The following is a 24,140-nucleotide window of genomic DNA, read 5'->3' on the forward strand; positions in this document are numbered from 1 at the left end:
GCATAATGACAAGCACAGTATTAACGCGATGTCGTTGAGCATCTATATGTCCTAATGTCCCAATGACACGCGACACGTTACATGACATTATGTATGATTAACCCTTCGGGGTTCTCTTAAAAACAATTCAATCATTAGCATCTACGTTTAAGTAAATTCCAATACAAACCAGAAGACTGGAACGAGTCGAGTGTCATTGCTGCGCATGCTATAACCTTAATCCCATTAACAAAATTCACTGCTTTTCCAGTCGACATATCGTGGTCTCAATTTCCTGGGTATCTTGTTTGGGTGAGGTGAGGTGAAATTGGGTTTAACGTCGCGTCCAAGATTATTGCACTTATATAGCGACGTGCATGCACGTGTATGTGTGTGTGTGGCTGCTTGTACTAGTCCGGACTGATGCCGATTTATAGTGCTAGCTCACTGAGATACCATGCCGCAGTTTAACATGAATACCCCACTCAGACACAGTATACTGACTCTGAGCCGACCAGTCCTTGTTTTAGCCCCTTAATGCCGAGCGCCAGACAGGGTAACAACAAGTACCATCTTTTAACGTCTTTTTGTATGACGCGGCCCGGGATCGAACCCTGGACCTTCCGCTCTCCGGGCGGACGCTCTACCACAAGACCACGGAGGCGGTCTATCTTGTTTGGGAATATGTGTTAGTTGAATTTAACACTAATTTTGAACAGTATTCCAGTCAAATCACTGTTAAATGTGAATGAAGGTCCAAATGACGGGGAAAAATACAACTCCTGCTAACGAAGCCACGTTTGTTACTGTAGACGTGGGGCGGTCGGGTAGCTTAGTGGTTAAAGCGCTGAAGACCGGGTTCGATTCCCGACATGGGTACAATGTGTGAAGCCCATTTCTGGTGTCCCCTGCCGTGATATTGCTGGAATATTGCTAAAGGCGGCGTAAAACAATATTCACTCACTACTGTAGACGTATAATATAGTCGAGGTGAACCTCTCATTCGAACACACGAAAATCGGATGCTGTCGGAGCACTCCGTGGCGATGTGCGGCGAATCTTCATTTGCACCGTTTGACTGGCTATATGCGATGAGGATGTTGCGTTCTCCTTGACCTGTCTTAATTAGTGACCCCCCGATCAAAAATACCTCAGATAAATCGCCGTCGCGTTTTCCTTCGCCTTTTACATGTATAAATGACTAAAATACTTGTATCTTATTGCCGAAAGCAAAACGGGTCCGAACAATCCAATAAATGTGTTTTGGTCAATCTCACTGTATATTTTAGATAGACGATATGAATACTGTCAATTATGAACCCGTGAAGATCCGGGGTAGAAAGGGTCTTCAGCAACCCATTCTTGTCGTAAAAGGCGACTATGCTTGTCGTGAGAGGCGACTAACGGGATCGGTTGTTCTGGCTCGCTGACTTGGTTAGTGCAAGCATTGCATCCCAATTGCGTAGATCGATGCTCATGATGTCAATCACTGGGTTGTCTGGTCCAGACTCGATTATTTTCAGACCGCCGTCATATAGTGGAATACTGCAAACAACAAACAAGCAGACACTGTCGAATTATCAAACCATGTTCTTGTGTATACAAGAGTCATTATCCTAAATTCCACTCGCTGACATTTCAGATTGAATTCAACCACTACAGACAAATTTAGAACAGTCTCCACTGCCACATAACAATACAATTAGATATTAACTCTATCCTCGTACTTGTATATTAATCATCACGAGAATGAATTACTGATATAAATCTGACGGAGACCCAACAATGTCTTTAGTGTTAAAGTTGCCAACTTGCTTAAAGACCAACTTGCTTAATCTTGATATTCGCGTTTCCCCACCATGGCATATGGAATCTCTAAACACAGGGATGTAAGAGGTATATTTTTTAGTCATCACATACTCAAAACAGAATGGGTTAACCATCAAAAGTATTGATGCCATGTTAACATATTGACAAGATACATGAAAGCGAGGCAAGGAAGAAAGGGTTAAAGGCGACCGCTAACTCAGCCTATAACATGACAGATCAATCTTCGATCCCACCCGGCAACTTTCCAGCTCGTGTATATGTAATAACATAAACTGGTCGATCTTCTCATCTTGTCTCTTCAACTGACGGAGTGAAGACGTGGGTTCTGCAAGGATGACTTCTTCCGCCGTTGTTATTTTCGTCAGCGCCGTATTTGTTGGTGTCGTTTTCGGCGATATTGAAACACAGGCTCTTCCCGGACATGGCGAATTTGTAAAGCGAGTCCGAAGGGAAACAGATAAACAAAATACAGCCATCACCGGGTTCAGCGCAGCGGAAAAACAAAACATTGTGGACAAACATAACGAATATAGAAGAATTCCAAATGCGGCGGATATGCTTCTAATGGTAAGAGTTCAGTATGCTATGATTACTTTGCGCACTATTATAGTGAAACATGTCTTTTTATATACAGTTCTTTGTTTGTTGCACATAAGACTTACGCGGTGTGATCACAACACCAAGTAAACAAGGGGGAGGTGTCGAAATGTCACCATATCCTTCTTCATTGATGGGTATATTTGACAACAAAATAGGATTTTGATTGGCCATGAATTTTCTGTTTCATGTTCGATGGTATACATTATAGTGCCAAGAAGTTGCATGGATATATAGAGAGTAATCTAATAAATCCGCACACCCCACAACCGGACGTTTACTGTGGGAACGTCTACCTGTAATTAAATGAATACTGCACACCATTGATTAGTTCAACCGCAAATTCCTCTATACGACTCATTTCCCTGGAGAGAATAAACTCCGGATTAACAGGGTTTCACTTTAAATAAGTTTTGTAGTATTACGTTCCATGCTTCTTTTCTACGATGCCGTCTTTGTTTGATTGATCAAATAACATTGTTTAGAATGTACAGTACAAACTCGTTAACTCAAAGTCCTTGGTAGTATCAACCAAATGAGCTAACCATATTTCGTGACAAACGGTTTAACGGTGTTATAACAGTGCCTATGACCACGAAGATACATCGTTGCATGAAGTCCTAAAATCAATGTTCCTGACATGACCACGGAATAAGTTATGCAATCTGTGCTGATTTGCTTAATAAGTTCTAAATTGTACTTTGTAAATATAAAATGTTAACGCCAACACCTCCGATGACGTCACCGTCAGGAAGCGATTTCGGAGGTGCAAGGTACGCAAGGACCGGTCATCATGGGGCGTGGGCACCCTGGGTCTGCCTGTTCTTGGCCTGTCAGCGGTTCGCCCTGTCTGTCTGTCACGTTGCATCAAGTTGGTAACGGCAACACGGGAGCAACCGAAGGTTCGTGCAATATGGGCGTGGGTGGCTCCCATCTGTACCATACCCAAGGCTCGTTCACGTTGTTCGACTGTGAGTCACATTTGTCACGTTAAGGTAGTTTCGTAAAAACCAATCAATCATTTTTGCGTCCAATGCTATAACGTTTCTCTGGAGTTCGGTCGATCAGTAAACACTTGAACGGAAATGTTTGGCTGGGTGTTTATAGCAACAACACAGCCATCGCCATAAAGGGGAGGCGATTTGGTGAATAGTTTACAATTTAATTGGCGGAGGCATTTACTCAGGTGGTTAAGATTTCCATTTTTTATGAGATACTTTTAAAGATGCATTTACATCTACCTGTAAACCATGCCCCGTTGTTGACGTTGAAAGGTCCCGACACACACGGGAGTTTTTTGCTTATATACATATTGAGACGTATTTGCTCGCCCTAGAATGTTGTCCTTTGAAAGTGTGTTGTTATTTATAATTCTTACGTCACGTTTACAAACTGTATTATGGCGTTCAATCAATTTCACTCTGATCTCAGCCATATATTTACTCAAAGGGGATTTCACCCTAAATAGGTTTGATATGACCATTTGGCATGGATCATGTATAGTCAACCGAAATGGAATGTTATAGCTGCCATGAACAAGGATTAGTGCACTCATGAGGAGGGACGGTCGGGTAGCCTAGTGGTTGACCCCGAAGATCCGGGTTCGATTCCCGACATGGGTACAATGTGTGAAGCCCATTTATGGTGTCCCCCGCCGTGATATTGCTGGAATATTGCAAAAAGCGGCGTCAAACCATACTCACTCACTCACAATTGAAAGGATTTCGAAAATGTTATTAGTATCGTGCATAAAATTTAAAATTAAAGCTGTGTATGCTCGTAGTAAGAGGCATCGAAGTGAATCCGGTGGTCAGGCTTTGTGGCTTGGGTGATTGCGTGTCATCGTTCCCCGATGGTGAGGTGAGGTTAGGTGAGGTGAGATGAGGCAAGGTGAGGCGAGGCGAGACGAGGTCTGGGAAGGTGAGTTGAGTTGAGGTGAGGTGAGGCGAGGCGAGACGAGGTCTGGGAAGGTGAGTTGAGGTGAGATGAGGTGAGGTGAGGTGAGATGAGATGAGGCAAGGTGAGGCGAGGCGAGACGAGGTCTGGGAAGGTGAGATGAGGTGAGGTGAGGTGAGGTGAGGGGAAATGGGGTTTAACGTCGGTTCAAGATTATTGCGCGTTGATGCATTTTTTTTTTGCTAGCCCACTGAGATACCATGCCGCAGGTTTGACATGAATACTAGTACCCACTTAGACACAGGTTACAGACCCACCCCGACCAGTCCTTGTTTTATCCGATTAATACCAAGCGCCAGGCAGGGTAACAACAAGTACCATCTTTTAACGTTACGTCTTTTAGTATGATCGAATGCCCGACCTGCCAATCTCCGGGAAGACCACGGATGTGTTCCTGATGCTTTGCGAGGTTGCTCATAGCATCTCAAAATCGTAAATTGCTCATTCACGGTTTGGTCTTGTGCAGTTTCTTCTATTTACAGCTCGCCGTCTTACAGCTGAAATATTGTTGAATGCAGGTTTTTCTGATTGTTCTTATTGTCTTATTGTTCACCTTGCACTTCAGCTTATTTTCCGACACGAATGGTTTGTGAAACACACACGATATAATGACCATATAATTATTGGCCTGGCAGTACTACCTGTATCTGTTAATCCTATAGATGTCGGTCTGGCAGCACTACCTGCATCTGTTAATCCTGTTGATGTCGGCCGCACAGCACTACCTGCATCTGTTAATCCTATAGATGTCGGCCGCGCAACACTACCTGCATCTGTTAATCCTATAGGTGTGAGCCTGGCAACATGACCTGCATCTGCTAATCCTACAGGTGTCGGCCGCGCAACATTACCTGCATCTGTTTATCCTATAGGTGTCGGCCTGGCAACACTACCTGCATCTGCTAATCCTATAGATGTCGGCCGCGCAACATTACCTGCATCTGTTAATCTAGTAGATGTCGGCCTGGCAGCACTACCTGCATTTGCTAATCCTATAGATGTCGGCCACGCAACATTACCTGCATCTGTTAATCTAGTAGATGTCGGCCTGGCAGCACTACCTGCATCTGTTTATCCTATGGGTGTCGGCTTGACAGCACTACCTGCATCTGTTAATCCTATAGGTGTCGGCCTGGCAGCACTACCTGCATCTGTTAATCCTACAGGTGACGGCCTGGCAACACTACCTGCATCTGTTAATGCTGTAGGTGTCGGCCTGGCAGCACTACCTGCATCTGTTAATCCTATAGGTGTCGGCAGCGCAACACTTCCTGCATCTGTTAATCCTATAGGTGTGGGCCTGGCAATACGATCTGCATCTGTTAATCCTATAGGTGTGGACCTGGCAACACGACCTGCATTTGTTAATTCTATAGGTGTGGGCCTGGCAACATGACCTGCATCTGTTAATCCTACAGGTGTCGGCCGCGCAACACTTCCTGCATCTGTTAATCCTATAGGTGTGGGCCTGGCAACACGATCTGCATCTGTTAATCCTATAGGTGTGGACCTGGCAACACGACCTGCATCTGTTAATCCTATAGGTGTGGGCCTGGCAACACGACCTGCATCTGTTTATCCTACAGGTGTCGGCCGCGCAACATTACCTGCATCTGTTAATCCTATAGATGTCGCCCTGGCAGCACTACCTGCATCTGTTAATCCTATAGGTGTCTGCCACGCAGCGCTACCAGCACATATTCAGAGTCTATTGTACGATTCCTACTACATCATGAGCATATGTTTGTGAATCACTATCAAATAGTAATGATACCAGGTGAGCGTATCCTGTCCCAACGGTGGCACCCAACACAAACACATGCAAAGACAAGTCAATTGTCCACCGAAAAAATAAGGGGAACATAAGGTACAAGTTAAAATAGGGAATTGTATCAGACATCATTTTTGTTCTTGATGCGTCAAATTGACGCATGTGTACAAATTACGATATCAGCTACGAATGGTCGTCGTATTTTGAGTCGGTTTTGGATATCATTAAATAGTATATTGCCCAAGGTCATCTGGGAGAGGCGGAACAGTATTTAATATACCACAATTAGGACATTTGTTATGTTTGCAAGGACGATGACGTCAATATTATTCTCAACTGTGAAATATCTAACACTGAAATTGTAGAGGTTATTGATAATCTGAGAGAGTGCAAAGAGCCAGGGCCTCCTGCAATCACACCAGAGGTGATTAGGTGTCGTAAAGCTGAATATTTACCATCTTTCTATGTTATGTTTAATTCTGAATAGTGGGAATTTTAACGTGGAATGGACGAAAGAATTAATTATACCATTACACAAGAAAGACAAGAAAAACAGAGGTCACAACTACTGAGGTATTACCCTAAGCGATGTTATGGGTAAAGCATTTAATTCTATATTGAACAAAAGATTAACTACTTTTTGCGATGTACATGACAAAATTCCAGAATCGCTGGCTGGATTTAGAGATGGTTAAAGTACTGTTGATAATATATTTGTATTACAGCGTTTAGTACTAAAGTGTCCGTCGAAGAGTAATGGTAGATATATTTGTAGATTTCAGAAAAGCATTTGTCTCTGTATATATAATAATTGCTTTGGTATACCATATTAAAGAAAGTTTTACCTGTTTGAGGACGCCGTGATTGGTTTATAAAGAAGAATTAATGTTCTCAAAGAATGAAGTATTAAATGGGGATTACCTGAATTGTTAATTTAGATAAGACAGAAATCTTAGATTTTCAGAATGGTGGTACACTGAAGAATGAGTGTATGGAAATAAACATGTAAAATATCTACGTATTATAATTTTCTTCGGTTGCTGTTTTCAAATAGGCTTTTGGTCGAAAGGAATTAATATTCTTGTTCATAAAGCTAATGAAGCTTTAGTTCCCGTTGAACAGTTACAGTAACAAGTTTAAGGATATTTCACCGTATGTCCTATTTAAAATGTTTGATACCCAGACTGAACCAATATGACTGTATGAAGTATGGGGACACTGGGGATTATATCGAGCGGTTTCAGATTAACTTTGGCACGTATGTGATAGTTGTGAGCAATCATGTTTCAAATGTGGCTGTACTTTGTGAATGTGAGTGTGTGAGTTGGGTTTAACGCCGCTTTTAACATTATCCCAGTTATATCATGGCGTGTCAGCTTAATGTGTGAGGAAAGCGCGAAGTAAAACAGGTCTCAAACGTTCACCACTTCGGTGAAACCCACGAGTACGGGTATGGTGCTGACAAACCTAGAAACGTAATTTGGGCGAACTGGGATTCGAACCCACAATCATAGTTTTATGGCGTGCCCATGCCAAGTGACGCAACTCTGCACAGAGTATCGCGGCGCCTTAGAACACTGGGCCACCCGTGTCCCCCTTTGTGAATGTGATAGACACTGTTTATTTGTTGACTATCACAAGAGATATATCTAATATTGGCTGAAATTGTTGTCAATGGCTAAAAACAGATATCCAAAACAATGTTACATGTTATGTCTAACTTTAGATCAATACAATCGTGTAACTTGGGTTTTAAATGTAAAAAGATTATTGTTTACCTACGGTTATGGTGTTGTATGGATAACACAAGAAGTTGGGGATAATCTTGTATTTTTAAATAACTTTTTACAAAGATTAAGAGACTGGTATTCAAATGTTTGTGAATCAAGAATACAAATCACTTATAGAATTTGAGTATTACATTCACCACATTCACGGTTCGTGAACATGGACGGCTTTTGTGTTTATTAAATAATGTGGAAACGCCATTAATGATAAATGTTGAAAGACGAACTGGTGTAGTCGTTGTATTCGACTCTGTAAACTGTGTATTTGGGGAATAATGGAAGATGAGTACCACTTTGTATTGGTATGGCCATATTTCACAACCTTAAGATCAAAATATATCCCTAAATATTATTGGAATAGCCCTAACGTGAGTAAATTCAATTTGTTATTAACTTGCAATCGTAAGAATATTTTAATGATCTGTACAAAGTTTGTGATAGAAGCTTTTGCATTAAAACATAATTCTTGCTGAATTTATGGGTTTTATACCGAATATAGGATAAAACTGTAAGGAAGTGCGGATGACAATAATATAATAAATCTATTGGATGTCCATGATCTGCATTCTCAAGATCATGTTCTATGTGTAATTGAGTAACCGCACCCCGATCGCTTTACATCCAACAATCAACACAGACTTCCATTTGTGTATTGTATTTTCTCTCTGCAGTCCTGGGACAACGAACTGGAGGCTCTAGCACAGGGCTGGGCGGCCCAGTGTAAATTCGCCCACAACCCGAACAGAACAATTGCTTCATCAACCAGTCCCATCGGCGAAAACTTAAGCATCAAGGCTCGTACGTCTCATACACTATCAATTTGGAAGGAAAGCCGTTTAAACTCACATTCATGTCTAATGTGCTTGCTAAGAGAAAAAGGCCGAATCCGCTATTTGTGAAGCTTACGTCAGATATCATAGAGAAACCCTTGATGACTATTTTATTAATGTACAAAACCATTTTAAAAGTGTAAACTTTCATTTATTATTATCGTTTCATTTGTTTTTGATTATTTTCAATCTCTATCCAATATTTATTAACGTTAATAATTGTAATTATACATTGTGTTTCCATCTCTCTTGTCTATTTATGAATCACATAATGACCACTGTCGTGCTGAAATATGGTATGTATTATGTCTCAGCATCTTACAACGAGGTTTCGTCAGTGACAAGTTGGTATAACGAGGTATCTGACTACACCTACAGTTCCAACACCTGCAGTGCAACCTGCGGCCATTACACACAGGTAAATTACTACAGCAAATATGTCGAGTAGTCGGCACCAACAAAGGCGGTCATTACACACAGGTAAATTTAACAGCGAATATGTCGAATAGTCGGCAACAACAAAGGCGGTCATTACACCGACAGGTAAATTTAACAGCAAATATTTCGAGTTGTCGGCAACAAGGGCGGTCCTGTCTGGCAGTGGTAGTTCTTTTTTAAGTAAATGGCAAATATGAAATTGTTAATAATACCATTAACTGTTTTAATCACCAAAAGCGCTGTATATTTAATTTTGGCTGATGTTAATATCATATACCAATGATGACATATTACTGATGGAGGCGTGTTTGTATCATTTTTTATATGGCTTTTGTTGTATTTTGTTTGGTACTTTGCTTTTTTGTCTGTGTTGATCAGGTGGGGCGGGATGTTTCTTTGGTCTGATACATGTGTCTTGTCTATTTGTTTTGTGTGGTTTGTTTGGTTCGTGTATTAATTATTTTTAATAACCGAATGCTCTGTATATTTAATCTTGGCTGATATACCAATAATGACATATTACAAATGAAGGGGAGAAGGTTTTTATTTTTTATATATTTTTATATATATATATATATGTTTTGTTAGGTATTTTCTTTTTGGGGAGTTTAAGGGGTTATGTTGTGGTGAAACAAACTGATTTAAATACCATTGAGATTTAATATATGGAGTTAACAATTCACCGGATCTTCATTGGCTTGTTTCCACTCGATGTCTACTTGCAGGTGATATGGGCGAGTAGTTACAAGATCGGGTGTGGGATCAAGTTCTGCAGCACCATAGAAGGATCGACAATCACGAACGGATACGTCGTCATCTGCAACTACCTTCCGGCGTGAGTAAAGCTTTACTTTAAAATATGTGTACATTAATGTGTGTTTAATGTCTATTTAATGTCTTTTTTAGATGTGGTTGGAAGCCGCCGAGATGTGCCTGGAAACTTTCTGACCTGTGGCGTTAAAAGATTCACTCACTCTGAAGCCTTGACAAAAACAATTCTAGTTCTGAATTCAATATCTCCCAGTAAGAAACCAGAAAGATTGCCATTTCAGTGATTCTAACATTGCTAATCAATACTCATTGTATCTTTCAGAGGAAACTTCAGAGGTGAAAAGCCGTACAAGGAGGGAGCGTCATGCAGCCAGTGTCCAGCAGATCGGCAAACGTGTGAAAACAAACTATGTCGTGAGTACCATGAAACACATCGAACTTGTCAAACATATAACATAAGGTAGCCTTGTATTTAAACGTTCGTAAGTCACACTTGAAATCCGGGTTCGATTTCCCATTAGCGGTTTCCTACAAAGTGAACAGCAGCATCAGGCCGATATTCACTCATTCACACATTCACCTTCTCAAACTAAAGTAGAAAACACGTTTCGCGTACTCAAAGATACAAGGGTTGCATAATGACATAGCTCTGTTCCTATGCATGGTTGTGTTACGTGGACTGATATATCTCATCATGTCACATTTCGGAGATTTTGAGATCACTGGTGTTGAAAGCAGTGAGGAAGTGAGTTGGGTTTAACGCCGCTTTGAACAGTATTCCAGTTATATCACGGTGTCAGATTCATGTGGGGGGACATGATGCAGGCCACTGACGCAAACCACTATGGTGAAACCCACGAGCATGGGTAAGGTGCTGACATGCCAAATAACATAGTCGGGGCGAAACAACGACCATGGGATTCTTGTCGTGCCGTTGGGACGCAACTCTGCATAGCGAATTGCGGCGCCTTAGACGACTGGGCCACACGTGTCCCACTGAAAGTAGAGAAGCGTGTTTGCATTGATATAATCACTCATATCTAGTGATTTGACAAGACAACATTTCATCATGGTCTTACAGTCCTCAGCAGTGGGGGATGTCACCATGCACCAGGATGGTATGGAGACAAAACCTTTTTGATCACGATGTTACATGTTTCGCCAGGTGAAAGCAGCGGTAGTGGCGGCAGTGGAACCACACCTACAAGCACAACATCTTCCAACACGGCACAGAGTAGTAGTAGAGAAACCACAACTCGTGGCACTGAACGGAGTGGAGCCACTGCCTGGACCATAACCAGTGACATTTTGGTTCTGTCTGTCGTCTTCGGCAACTTGATGTGATTGAGTCAATGATGAAAAAGATTAGTTAAGACTAATAAGCCCAGTATCTTCGAGAACAAATTATTTTCTCACCAACACACCGCCACCCTCCTCATGAAAGTGTAGCGTAGGCATTATTTACTGCTTCAAGTACTGTCAGAAAAACTGGAAAAATAGTTTTCTGGCTTCATTTAATAAATACGAAAGATGAAAATAGCATATATCAAAATAACGCAAATCTATCTTAACTAGCCTAGCCTACCCGACGCTGTGATTACGCTGAAAAGGTACTGTCATAGGTAAAATGATGATAAACGTAGGAAATATTCGTGTGTTGTCATGCATGTATGAAATGGCCTATTGCCTGCCCCATACACAATATTAAGATTATAACGGAGTAGCGTGCGCACATTTCTCAAGTCTGTGCAGACTTCCCTCACTGAAGGGTTGGGTCATCCTGGCACAGTCCGGCTGGTTAGGCGCATCATCAGCTCAGGGCCCTTTCCCCCTCTCCACGCAGCCCAGACAGCGAATAGGACTTCTCCAAGGAAAGGCTGCATACTATTAGTCAAACCCACCGAGAATTCTTCGGAGAAAGTGAAGACTCCCTTACTGCAACACTGCATTATTTACAATGATTCGCGAATGTGCCTTTCCCATGATGTTGTTTCTTTCCTTGTGACATAAGGGTATGATAACCCGGAGGCTTTAACGTTTATATTTTGCATGTAAACTGCTCAAAAGAAGTTAAGCACCACTCTATTCCTTAATAATGCTATACTTAATCTTTCATGGCATGACAGATATACTAAAGGAATATGAAAAAAATTGGCTGGTTCTCAACTTGTTTATAATAGTATATGTCTAAATAATACTTGCTAGAATTATTCACATGTCTTATTAAAACACCACGACACTAGTTAGTACTGAGTATCAGCGTGCTGTATAAGTCGTCATCTATTTTGATATCAATTATCAGGAAGTTTCACACATGCAATATATTGTGCTAAAGTGTAATCATGCTATTTCACGTAGCTATTTGACAAATGGTCCCTTTCCATGACATAATAACATATGAACATGTGTACGTAGCATAGTTTCTGAAATTATGTATAAAGCTTGTAGATTATAGCATTATATGATCACTCCGCATTCAGGATTTTCCTTTTTTTACTTGTCTTGATTAACACGATGCACAAATATGCAGCAATTAATCCAAACAAAAATGATTTCATTTGACTAATCCATTAAATAATATTATGTGTGCAACTACTAACGAATAAATGATAAACAGTCTTTCAGTAATCGTTGAAGACGTAGTCCACGCATCATTGACATGATCACTGAACTGTATTACACGTGGTAAGCAAAAACTGTGATTTAATCCGGTGTAAACATGTATCTATTTGTATGATTTATTGTTGTGTTTTCGATCGATATTAACTTGCAATAAAGTTTTGTTGTGTTAATGTAAGCCATGTTATAATGTTTAAACGAATCGGACTGCACTGTCATTTTTATAAATGTTTACAAGCTGTCAAAATATTCAAAAAAAACTGTCAATCATTATCCAGGACGATGTTGACGCACAAGCAGCATTTAGAAGCTGAAGTATCAATGAAGACAGAATTGATATGAATTTTAATGCCTTTATTCTTCCAATGCAACGTTTCGACGCAGGTAATAGTGATGTGTGACTGCTTGAGAAAGGCACAGTCACCTGTGGATGTTGATCTTTACATTCTCATGAAGACAGGATTGAGCTTTGTATTTCTTTATTCTTTCAATGTGGTGTTTCTGCACAGATGCTAGTACTGTGTGACTGCTTGACAAAATAAGCAAAACGTCACATTAAAAGAATATAGAATTCAACAGCTCTACATTGGAAAGTAAAGATCAACATTTGAGCAAATTAAACTTTCAGACTCAAAGTATGGATTTTTATCGAAACTATTTATTTGTTAGACAAGAAACATTCAAGGTAAATGCACATTACAACACAGACACAATGAGAGGGTGACATAAATTAAGTGAAGCGGAGCTGGTAACAACTGAAAACAAAAACGCCAAAATGGCCAACGACACTGATACAAACACAAAGAATATGTTGACAGAAGAATGGAAGGATCCAATATGGATTGGCAAATAAATAGTGTAATAAACGAGTACACATTCAATCTAGCGTAAGGTTGAATGGGTATAGTTTTTGATCCTGAGATCTATTTTAATTTGCAATGACGTCACTTTTGACGACCGTTTCTTTTTAAAATGTATTACTCAGCAATATTTAATTAGTCTAAAATGACAACTCGCTCTTTTGAAACCTACATTTGCTGCCAGCAATAGCGTAGGTTGTCTGTCCGTCGTGACTGGAAAGCAAAACGTTCTTTTAAGGAAACGCCGTTTTGCAGGGATGCTGTTTTCTAGAATTAGAAGTAACTTATTGTGAATTGATACCTCAGAGAGAAAAATAATGCTCTTAAGTCATTGTAGAATCCAAGCAAGAAAAATGTAAATGTTGAAGGAATTCAGAATGATATTGACTAAAAAGAGAAGGAATGATAGATTATGATCATATATGATCATTGATAATTGTTCACATCAGTTTCTTCATGCGTGTGATCACTCTGGGTTCTATGTTGCTCATTAACCTACAATATAAAGAAAACAAATATAAATATAAAATATAACGTCTGTAACTGAAACATAGATGATGTTTTAAGCATACAAATAGAATTCATTGCGATTGAGTGACATGTCCATGTTCGTGTAAACTCTGAATGCTATATTAGACTATAATGGGTCGTTACTATACACAATTGACTATACTTATTCTACATGAAGCTTTCTCAAAGACAAGTTTCCCTGGAGTCATTACTTCGAAAAATAATGACAATTACAAATACGATGCTTTATCATAACAAGAATAACTTTATTGTGAAATCGACATTACTCTAAATTACTGTATATCCCTTTATCTAATGACAGAACCGTAAAATGTGTTACCTATAATTCCTTCTAACAAAATCAATGTAAGTAGCCATCTTTGCTTGCCTAATGTTGTACCAAACACCCAGTTTCAGATACTTTGACAAACGTGTATTGCGTAAATTAAATAAAAGCGGCCCACTTTAGTTAATTGTTAACAGAGAGTGCAGCTGACATACTACAGAGAGTGCAGCTGACATACTACAGAGTGTGCAGCTGACTTACTACAGAGTGTGCAGTTTACATACTACAGAGTGTGCAGCTGATATACTACAGAGTGTGCAGCTGACATAGTACAGAGTGTGCAGCTGACATACTACAGAGTGTGCAGCTTATATACTACAGAGTGTGCAGCTGATATACTACAGAGAGTGCAGCTGATATACTACAGAGTGTGCAGCTGATATACTACAGAGAGTGCAGCTGACATGCTACAGAGATGGTAGCTGACATACTACAGATAGTGCAGCTGACATACTACAGAGTGTGCAGCTGACATACTACAGAGTGTGCAGTTTACATACTACAGAGTGTGCAGCTGACATACTACAGAGTGTGCAGCTGATATACTACAGAGTGAGGCTGATATACTACAGAGTGTGCAGCTGATATACTACAGAGAGTGCAGCTGACATACTACAGAGATGGTAGCTGACATACTACAGAGTGTGCAGCTTATATACTACAGAGTGTGCAGCTGATATGCTACAGAGTGTGCAGCTGACATACTACAGAGAGTGCAGCTGATATACTACAGAGAGTGCAGCTGATATACTACAGAGTGTGCAGCTGATATACTACAGAGAGTGCAGCTGACATACTACAGAGATGGTAGCTGACATACTACAGAGTGTGCAGCTGACATACTACAGAGTGTGCAGCTGATATACTACAGAGTGTGCAGCTGACATAGTACAGAGTGTGCAGCTGACATACTATTGAGTGTGCAGCTGACATACTACAGAGTGTGCAGCTGATATACTACAGAGTGTGCAGCTGACATAGTACAGAGTGTGCAGCTGATATACTACAGAGTGTGCAGCTGACATACTACAGAGTGTGCAGCTGATATACTACAGAGTGTGCAGCTGACATACTACAGAGTGTGCAGCTGATATACTACAGAGAGTGCAGCTGATATACTACAGAGTGTGCAGCTGACATACTACAGAGAGTGCAGCTGACATACTACAGAGATGGTAGCTGACATACTACAGAGTGTGCTGCTGACATACTACAGAGTGTGCAGCTGACATACTACAGAGTGTGCAGCTAACATACTACAGAGTGCAGCTGACATACTACAGAGGGTGCAGCTGACATACAACAGAGAGTGCAGCTGACATACTACAGAGAGTGCAGCTGACATTCTGCAGAGTGTGCAGCTGACATTCTACAGAGTGTGCAGCTGATATACTACAGAGTGTACTGCTGATATACTACAGAGTGTGCAGCTGACATACTACAGAGTGTGCAGCTGACATACTACATAGTGTGCAGCTGATATACTACAGAGTGTGCAGCTGATATACTACAGGGAGTGCAGCTGGCATACTACAGAGAGTGCAGCTGACATACTACAGAGAGTGCAGCTGACATACTACAGAGAGTGCAGCTGACATACTACAGAGAGTGCAGCTGACATACTACAGAGAGTGCAGCTGACATACTACAGAGAAGCAGCTAACATACTACAGAGCGTGCAGCTGGCATACTACAGAGTGTGCAGCTGACATACAACAGAGAGTGCAGCTGACATACTACAGAGTGTGAAGCTGAGAAACTACAGAGATTGCAGCTGACATACTACAGACTGTGCAGCTGACATACTACAGAGAGTGCAGCTGACATACTACAGAGAGTGTAGCAGACATACTACAGTGTGTGCAGCTGACATACTACAGAGTGTGCAGCTGACATTCTACAGAGTGTGCAGCTGATATACTACAGAGTGTACTGCTGATATACTACAGAGTGTGCAGCTGACATACTACAGACTGTGCAGCTGATATACTACAGAGAGTGCAGCTGACATACTACAGAGAGTGCAGCTGACATACTACAGAGAGTGCAGCTTACATACTACAGAGTGTGCAGCTGACATACTACAGAGTGTGCTGCTGATATACTACAGAGAGTGCAGCTGACATACTACAGAGTGTGCAGCTGACATTCTACAGAGGGTGCAGGTGACATACTACAGAGAGTGCAGCTAACATACTACAGAGTGCAGCTGACATACTACAGAGAGTGCAGCTGACATACTACAGAGAGTGCAGCTGACATACTATAGAGAGTGCAGCTGACATACTACAGAGTGTGCAGCTGACATACTACAGAGAGTGCATACAGAGTGTGCAGCTGACATACTACAGAGTTGCAGCTGATATACTACAGAGAGTGCAGCTGATATACTACAGAGTGTGCAGCTGATATACTACAGAGTGTGCAGCTGATATACTACAGAGAGTGCAGCTGACATACTACAGAGAGTGCAGCTGACATACTACAGAGAGTGCAGCTGACATACTACAGAGTGTGCAGCTGACATACTACAGAGAGTGCAGCTGACAAACTTCAGAGAGTGCAGCTGACATACTACAGAGAGTGCAGCTGACATACTACAGAGAGTGCAGCTGACATACTACAGAGTGCAGCTGACATACTACAGAGAGTGCAGCTGACATACTACAGAGAGTGCAGCTGACATACTACAGAGAGTGCAGCTGACATACTACAGAGAGTGCAGCTGACATACTACAGAGTGTGCAGCTGACATACTACAGAGAGTGCAGCTGACATACTACAGAGTGTGCAGCTGACATACTACAGAGTTGCAGCTGACATACTACAGAGAGTGCAGCTGACATACTACAGAGAGTGCAGCTGACATACTACAGAGAGTGCAGCTGACATACTACAGAGAGTGCAGCTGACATACTACAGAGAGTGCAGCTGACATACTACAGAGAGTGCAGCTGATATACTTGCACTCTCACATTCTACAGGTCATGCATTCTCATATTCTACAGAACACACACTCACCCTCACATTCTACAGGTCATGCATGCTCATATTCTACAGAACACTCACCCTCACATTCTACAGGTCATGCATGCTCATATTCTACAGAACACTCACCCTCACATTCTACAGGTCATGCATGCTCATATTCTACAGAACACACACTCACCCTCACATTCTACAGGTCATGCATGCTCATATTCTACAGAACACTCACCCTCACATTCTACAGGCCATGCATGCTCATATTCTACAGAACACTCACCCTCACATTCTACAGGTCATGCATGCTCATATTCTACAGAACACTCACCCTCACATTCTACAGGTCATGCATTCTCATATTCTACAGAACACACACTCACCCTCACATTCTACAGGTCATGCATGCTCATATTCTACAGAACACTCACCCTCACATTCTACAGGTCATGCATTTTCTTTCTCTACTGACATACACTGACTACAGGTTAAGCGTTCTGATATTCTACAAGTCATTCATGACATTATTCGACCAGGGAACACTATGAACTTGTACAGGCCGACAGCTCTGTCACAATTTTGATAAGAGGATGTGTGCTGTCACAACATGGGCGTGTACAGGCTCTTTGCTGTCACAAAAAGGGCGTGTACAGGCTGTGTGGTGTCACAAACTTGATATTTACAGGCTGTGTGGTGTCACAAAATGGGCGTACGCTGACTGTGTGGTGTCACAACATGGGCGTGTACAGGCTGTGTGGTGTCACAAAAAGAGCGTGCACAGGCTGTGTGGTGTCATAAAATGGACATGTATAGGATGTGTGCTGTCACAAAAGGGGCGTGTACCGGTTGTGTGGTGTCATAAAATTGATATGTACAGGTTGTGTGGTGTCACAAAATGGACGTGTACAGGCTGTGTGCTGTCGTAAAATTGATATGTACATGTTGTGTGCTGTCAAAAAAATGATATGTACAGGCTCTGTGCTGTCACAAAATTGATATGTACAGGCTGTGTGGTGTCAACAAATGGACATGTACAGGATGTGTGGTGTCACAAAATGGGCGTTAAAAGGATGTGTGTTGTCACAAAAGGGGCGTGTACAGGTTGTGTAGTGTCACAAAATGGACGTGTACAGGTTGCGTGTTGTCACAAAATGGACGTGTACAGGATGTGTGGTGTCACAAAATGGGCGTTAAAAGGATGTGTGGTGTCACAAAAGGGGCGTGTACAGGTTGTGTGGTGTCACAAAATTGACATGTACAGGATGTGTGGTGTCACAAAATGGACATGTACAGGTTGTGTGGTGTCACAAAAGGGGCGTGTACAGGTTGTGTGGTGTCACAAAAGGGGCGTGTACAGGTTGTGTGGTGTCACAAAATTGACATGTACAGGTTGTGTGGTGTCACAAAAGGGGCGTGTACAGGTTGTGTGGTGTCACAAAAGGGGCGTGTACAGGCTGTGTGCTGTCACAAAATGGACGTGTACAGGTTGTGTGGTGTCACAAAAGGGGCGTGTACAGGTTGTGTGGTGTCACAAAATTGACATGTACAGGTTGTGTGGTGTCACAAAAGGGGCGTGTACAGGTTGTGTGGTGTCACAAACTTGACATGTACAGGCTGTGTGCTGTCATAAAATTGATATGTACAGGATGTGTGGTGTCACAAAATGGGCGTGTACAGGTTGTGTGGTGTCACAAAAGGGGCGTGTACAGGTTGTGTGGTGTCACAAACTTGACATGTACAGGCTGTGTGCTGTCACAAAATGGACATGTACAGGTTGTGTGGTGTCAGAAAATTGACATGTATAGGATGTGTGGTGTCACAAAATGGGCGTTAACAGGATGTGTGGTGTCACAAAATGGACGTGTACAGGTTGTGTGGTGTCACAAAATGGATATGTACAGGTTGTGTGGTGTCATAAAATTGATATGTACAGGTTGCGTGGTGTCACAAAATGGACGTGTACAGGCTGTGTGGTGTCACAAAATGGACGTGTACAGGCTGTGTGCTGTCATAAAATTGATATGTACAGGTTGTGTGCTGTCATAGAATTGATATGTACAGGCTCTGTGCTGTCATAAAATTGATATGTACAGGCTGTGTGGTGTCAACAAATGGACATGTACAGGATGTGTGGTGTCACAAAATGGACGTGTACAGGATGTGTGGTGTCACAAACTTGACATGTACAGGCTCTGTGCTGTCACAAAATGGACGTGTACAGGTTGTGTGGTGTCACAAAATGGATATGTACAGGTTGTGTGGTGTCATAAAATTGATATGTACAGGTTGTGTGGTGTCACAAAATGGACTTGTACAGGCTGTGTGCTGTCATAAAATTGATATGTACAGGTTGTGTGGTGTCAACAAATGGACGTGTACAGGCTGTGTGGTGTCATAAAATTGATATGTACAGGTTGTGTGCTGTCATAAAATTTATATGTACAGGCTCTGTGCTGTCACAAAAAGGGCGTGTACAGGTTGTGTGGTGTCACAAGGTGGACATGTACAGGCTGTGTGATTTCACAATATGGGCGTGTACAGGCTGTGTGCTGTCACAAAATGGGCGTGTACAGGCTGTTTGATGTCACAAAATGGGTGTGCACAGGATGTGTGGTGTCACAAACTAGACGTGTACAGGTTGTGTGCTGTCACAAAATGGGCGTGAACAAGCTGTGTGCTGTCACAAAATGGACATGTACACGCTGTGTGGTATCACAAAATGGACATGCACAGGATGTGTGGTGTCACAAAATGGGTGTGCACAGGATGTGTTGTGTCACAAAATAGATGTGTACAGGCTGTGTGCTGTCACAAAATGGGCGTGAACAGGCTGTGCTCTGTCACAAAATTGGCGTGTACAGGCTGTTCGATGTCACAAAATGGGTGTGCACAGGCTGTGTTGTGTCACAAAATGGACATGTACAGGCTGTGTGGTGGCATAGAATTGACGCTTAGAGGCTGTGTGGTGTCACAAAATGGGCGTGCACAGGATGTGTGGTGTCACAAAATTGCTATGTACAGGATGTACGGTGTCACAAAATGGACATGCACAGGATGTGCGCTCAAACAAAATGGGCGCTTTCATGCATTGTTTGACACAAAATGGACGTGTTAAAGCTGTGTTCAGTCACTAAATCGGCTACCGTACTGTACTTAAAAAACGTATGTGTTTATGGACCCTGAATCTCACACACTTATACCATACCAATGGACGATAAAAGATCATACTTGTTGTTATCCTGCCTGGCGCTCGGCATTAAGGGACTCGGGGTCAGTATACTGTGTCTGAGACGTACATGCACGTCGCTATATAAGTGCAATAATCTTGGAAGCGACGTTAAACCCCTTTTCACCTCACCTCACCTGTGTCTGACTGGGATATTCATGTTACACTGCGCCATTGTATCTCAGTCGGCTTGCACTAAAACCTCGGCTTTAGTTCGGACTAGTACAAGCAACCACACACACACATTCACACACATACACACACGCACACACATATACACATGTATAAACGTGAGTGTAAATATATTGGACGCAACGTTAAACCTCATTTCACCCCAGTACGACAGCTGAACGTGTTGTAGGTGATGGATAGTCAGGACACATTCCAACATCTTGAAAGTCACTCCCTACAGTATTATAGCATCACTTTGCTCTAAGATTGGGACACCAGTACGGTAATCGTGTGTACGGAATGGACGAATTAATTACATCCAAGTCTGTTTATAGAACAAGGAACACAAACAACATTAAATATGACAAATAAACAAAACTTTATCACCGTCAAAAGATCGGCAGATCCTAGGATGTGATTGCGTCATAGAAACACTGACAATAACCGACAGCTCTTTTAAATGTACAACAATCTCAGGCATGTGAAAAGAGTGAAACTAGTGCATTGGTGTGAGTACAACATTTGTAATCTTGGCTAAACCAACTGTAACGCTATTCCAAAATAATTGCAAAATATACGTTTCCTTTTTGTGTGACATATATGTTTGAATATCAAATACAATTGATACCAAACGATTCTCAACATACATATAAAAAACTACAATATTGGCGGGTTTGATTCGTGGAAAGTATAATATTATGATTTCTCTTATATCAGAAGACACTTTTTTCAATCGACTTCACCTAACATCACAAGGCGTTTCATTTAGGGGAAATGTTATTTAAGTAATCATTGCTTATGGCACTACATCACAAATACGTCTACTGAGGGACAAATATTTATGAAACACGAACGTACACATCACAGTTCAGTTACTGTAAGAAATGTTCCTTTCTATTAAAAGTTGAAGAGAATTTTTTTAAACGATTTGGTAATTGACATTATATTAGGATACTGCATCACAGTTCATCAAATACGTTTGTTGTCTAAATACGCTTTGTATGTTAGTTTTCCATGAAAACATGGCGGAAAAGTGCCACCTGCACAGATTTTCATGTGACTTTCAAGCGTGTGTAAATGGCATGAGGTTAACTGTATCACCTTAGAGATCGTCAAAAGGAAGATGTTAGTCTTTCTTTAAAGATCTTTGAAATTCATCTTTAAGAAATTAACATGCGCAGATTTACCTGCACAGACGGGTACATCGATGTGCAAAAAGTATTCCTGACATTGTTGGTTTTTGACGTCAATGGGAGTTTTTTGTATTTCTTAAAACTACGTACAGAACAAAATTCAAAACACGGATCGAGTCTATGTCCTCAGATTGACGTACATTATCACCGAGGTATTTTCAAAATTGTTATTTACATCTTTGTTATCACAACAATGGTTTCAAAACGACCATGAATTTATCATATATACGTAGTGACAACAATTGAATTGCGTCTGACTACTGAGGAAATCTGTAAATGACGATGTATGCGGTAACGACGACATAGTTCTCAACAGTTTCAGTGAAATTATTTTGAGGGTCATGATACCACGAACTGTTCTTCCTACACAGTAACATATGATAAATGTGACCTACTATAAGGGTAACGGTATTATCATGAGGGCATTGTCATTTGCAGAAGCCCGAAGTCATTCCGTTGTAAGGTGACGTCATAGGATAGAGATAGGTGACGTCACGTTCAATAATGACGTCATCTGGTTTGTTCTATGACGTTTCCATATTTGTAAAAGTGGGTCATTGACATTCGTGAGGGCTGCAGTAAATGTTTCAAAACCGATATTGTTGTTTCTTTTTATTTGATAACAAATTCAATCTCTTTCAGCTATAATAACGGTAACACGATTTTCAGGGCCTTATCATTTGCAGAAGCCCTCGGTCTTTTCAACCACCCTCCTTCGTCGGGCAGTGAATGGAAGACCTCGGGCTTCTCAAAATGATAATGCCCTGAAAAATAGTGTTACCCTTTATTATAGCTAAAATGGATAGAATTATCATTAAACCGCCCGCATGTTATCAGAAATGAGCGGGCCACTGTTATTTGATAATGCCCTCATATTGCTTGACGACGGGCCATTATCACCCCCGTTGTTAGGTGACGTCATAGGATAGGGATAGGTGACGTCACGTTCAACAGTGACGACATCTGGTTTGTTCTATGACGTTTCCATATTTGTAAAAGTGGGTCAGTGACATTCGTGTTGATTGCAGTAAATGTTTCAAAACCGATATTGTTGTTTCGTTTTACTTGATAACAAATTCCATCCATTTTAGCTATAATAACGGTAATGCTATTTTTCAGGGCATTGTCATTTGCAGAAGCCTCCTTCGTCGGGCAGTTAATGAAAGAATAAAAGTAGCGTTACCCTTATATATCAATATGTCGTCACTTAACAACGGGCGTGATAATGGCCCGTCGTCAAGCAATATGAGGGCATCATCATATTACAGTGGTCCGCACATTTCTGATAACATGGGTGGGGTTTAATGATAATTTTATCCATTTAAGCTATAATACACAATGTATACACTCTCTGAGTGAGAGTTTGTCACCAAGAAAGGCGTTTACACCTGACTATTCATCCTCCGGATGTAGGCTTACAGCTTATCTTATCCTATGTTTGTAATTAAAAGATGATTAACTGTAAGCTAGAACATGCAAATATATTGGATGTAGGTTAACAATTCAAACACAAATTCAGACAGTAAACTTAAATTGTAAGGTAAGCATAGCATGAAAAATATATTGAAATAAAAACGATTCTTTACAGACATAAATCAAAAGAGGTAAGGAAAGCGAGAACATGCACATTGTTACCTCATCATGCATAGGGCACCAGGATGTACATGCTGGGTATTCATCCTAACAGAAACAGGGTAACTACAACAGAGCACATGCAAACAGACGTCTTCAGCAAGGAATGAACAAAGGAGCTCCCGCCACTATCAGGCATTCCCCAGTTTAAATAGTCTCCACCAATGTTTAGACCGGCACTCTCTCCATTGTCTGGGTGGCCACTAGGGCCTTCCTTCTCACCGAATAGTCTTGTCTGGCATGTTTCACCTCCGTATCCGGTGTTGGTACAGTTGCACATGCAGACGTCTTGGATCAGCTGGCCGCCATTTTGACAGGAGATGTTATTGCAGTTCGGAAGGGCTTAAGAAGAAAGTGTGAATGTATTTATCCATATAATCTATTCTCATAATGAGTCAGTGTTTTTACGCCGTTTTAAGCAATATTCCAGCAATATGGCGACAATGAGTTGACGCGACGAGCGAACGTTTTAACCACCGCTCTTTCCAATGTAACTCATGAAAATTTCGACCAACTCATCTTTCTACGTATGTTCGGCCTTGTGGAATGTTCATCGAGAAATGCCTATCTAGGCTGTGAGACGACTAACAAGAAGTGGTAAGTGTGGTAAAGTCAACAGAATATACCACGTCTAATACAGTC

General features: G+C 41.3%; 2 protein-coding genes across 2 annotated transcripts in view; one reads left to right on the plus strand and one right to left on the minus strand.

Moving 5' to 3' along the window:
* Nucleotides 1-2,052: 2,052 nt before the first annotated feature.
* Nucleotides 2,053-12,751, plus strand: LOC124132534 (GLIPR1-like protein 1). The gene is made up of 6 exons (XM_046496519.2): nucleotides 2,053-2,376; nucleotides 8,592-8,718; nucleotides 9,065-9,168; nucleotides 9,914-10,023; nucleotides 10,282-10,373; nucleotides 11,125-12,751. The coding sequence occupies exons 1-6, from the start codon at nucleotides 2,143-2,145 to the stop codon at nucleotides 11,301-11,303; spliced, it is 846 nt and encodes a 281-aa protein (XP_046352475.1). The 5' UTR covers nucleotides 2,053-2,142; the 3' UTR covers nucleotides 11,304-12,751.
* A 166-nt stretch (nucleotides 12,752-12,917) lies between these two features.
* The window catches only part of LOC124132605 (GLIPR1-like protein 1), a 44,454-nt gene continuing 33,231 nt past the window's right edge, over nucleotides 12,918-24,140 (minus strand). Inside the window, exons 6-7 of the mRNA XM_046496640.2 lie at nucleotides 23,721-23,840; nucleotides 12,918-13,933 (exon numbers count right to left, since the gene is read on the minus strand). Of these exons, the coding sequence (XP_046352596.2) occupies nucleotides 13,929-13,933; nucleotides 23,721-23,840 (125 nt within the window). The 3' untranslated portion in view covers nucleotides 12,918-13,928. The remainder of the gene's footprint in view (nucleotides 13,934-23,720; nucleotides 23,841-24,140) is intronic.

The sequence above is a fragment of the Haliotis rufescens genome, unplaced genomic scaffold (assembly GCF_023055435.1).
Source record: "Haliotis rufescens isolate VD_foot unplaced genomic scaffold, xgHalRufe1.0.p SCAF_17, whole genome shotgun sequence".
Classification (NCBI taxonomy): Eukaryota; Metazoa; Mollusca; class Gastropoda; order Lepetellida; family Haliotidae; genus Haliotis; species Haliotis rufescens.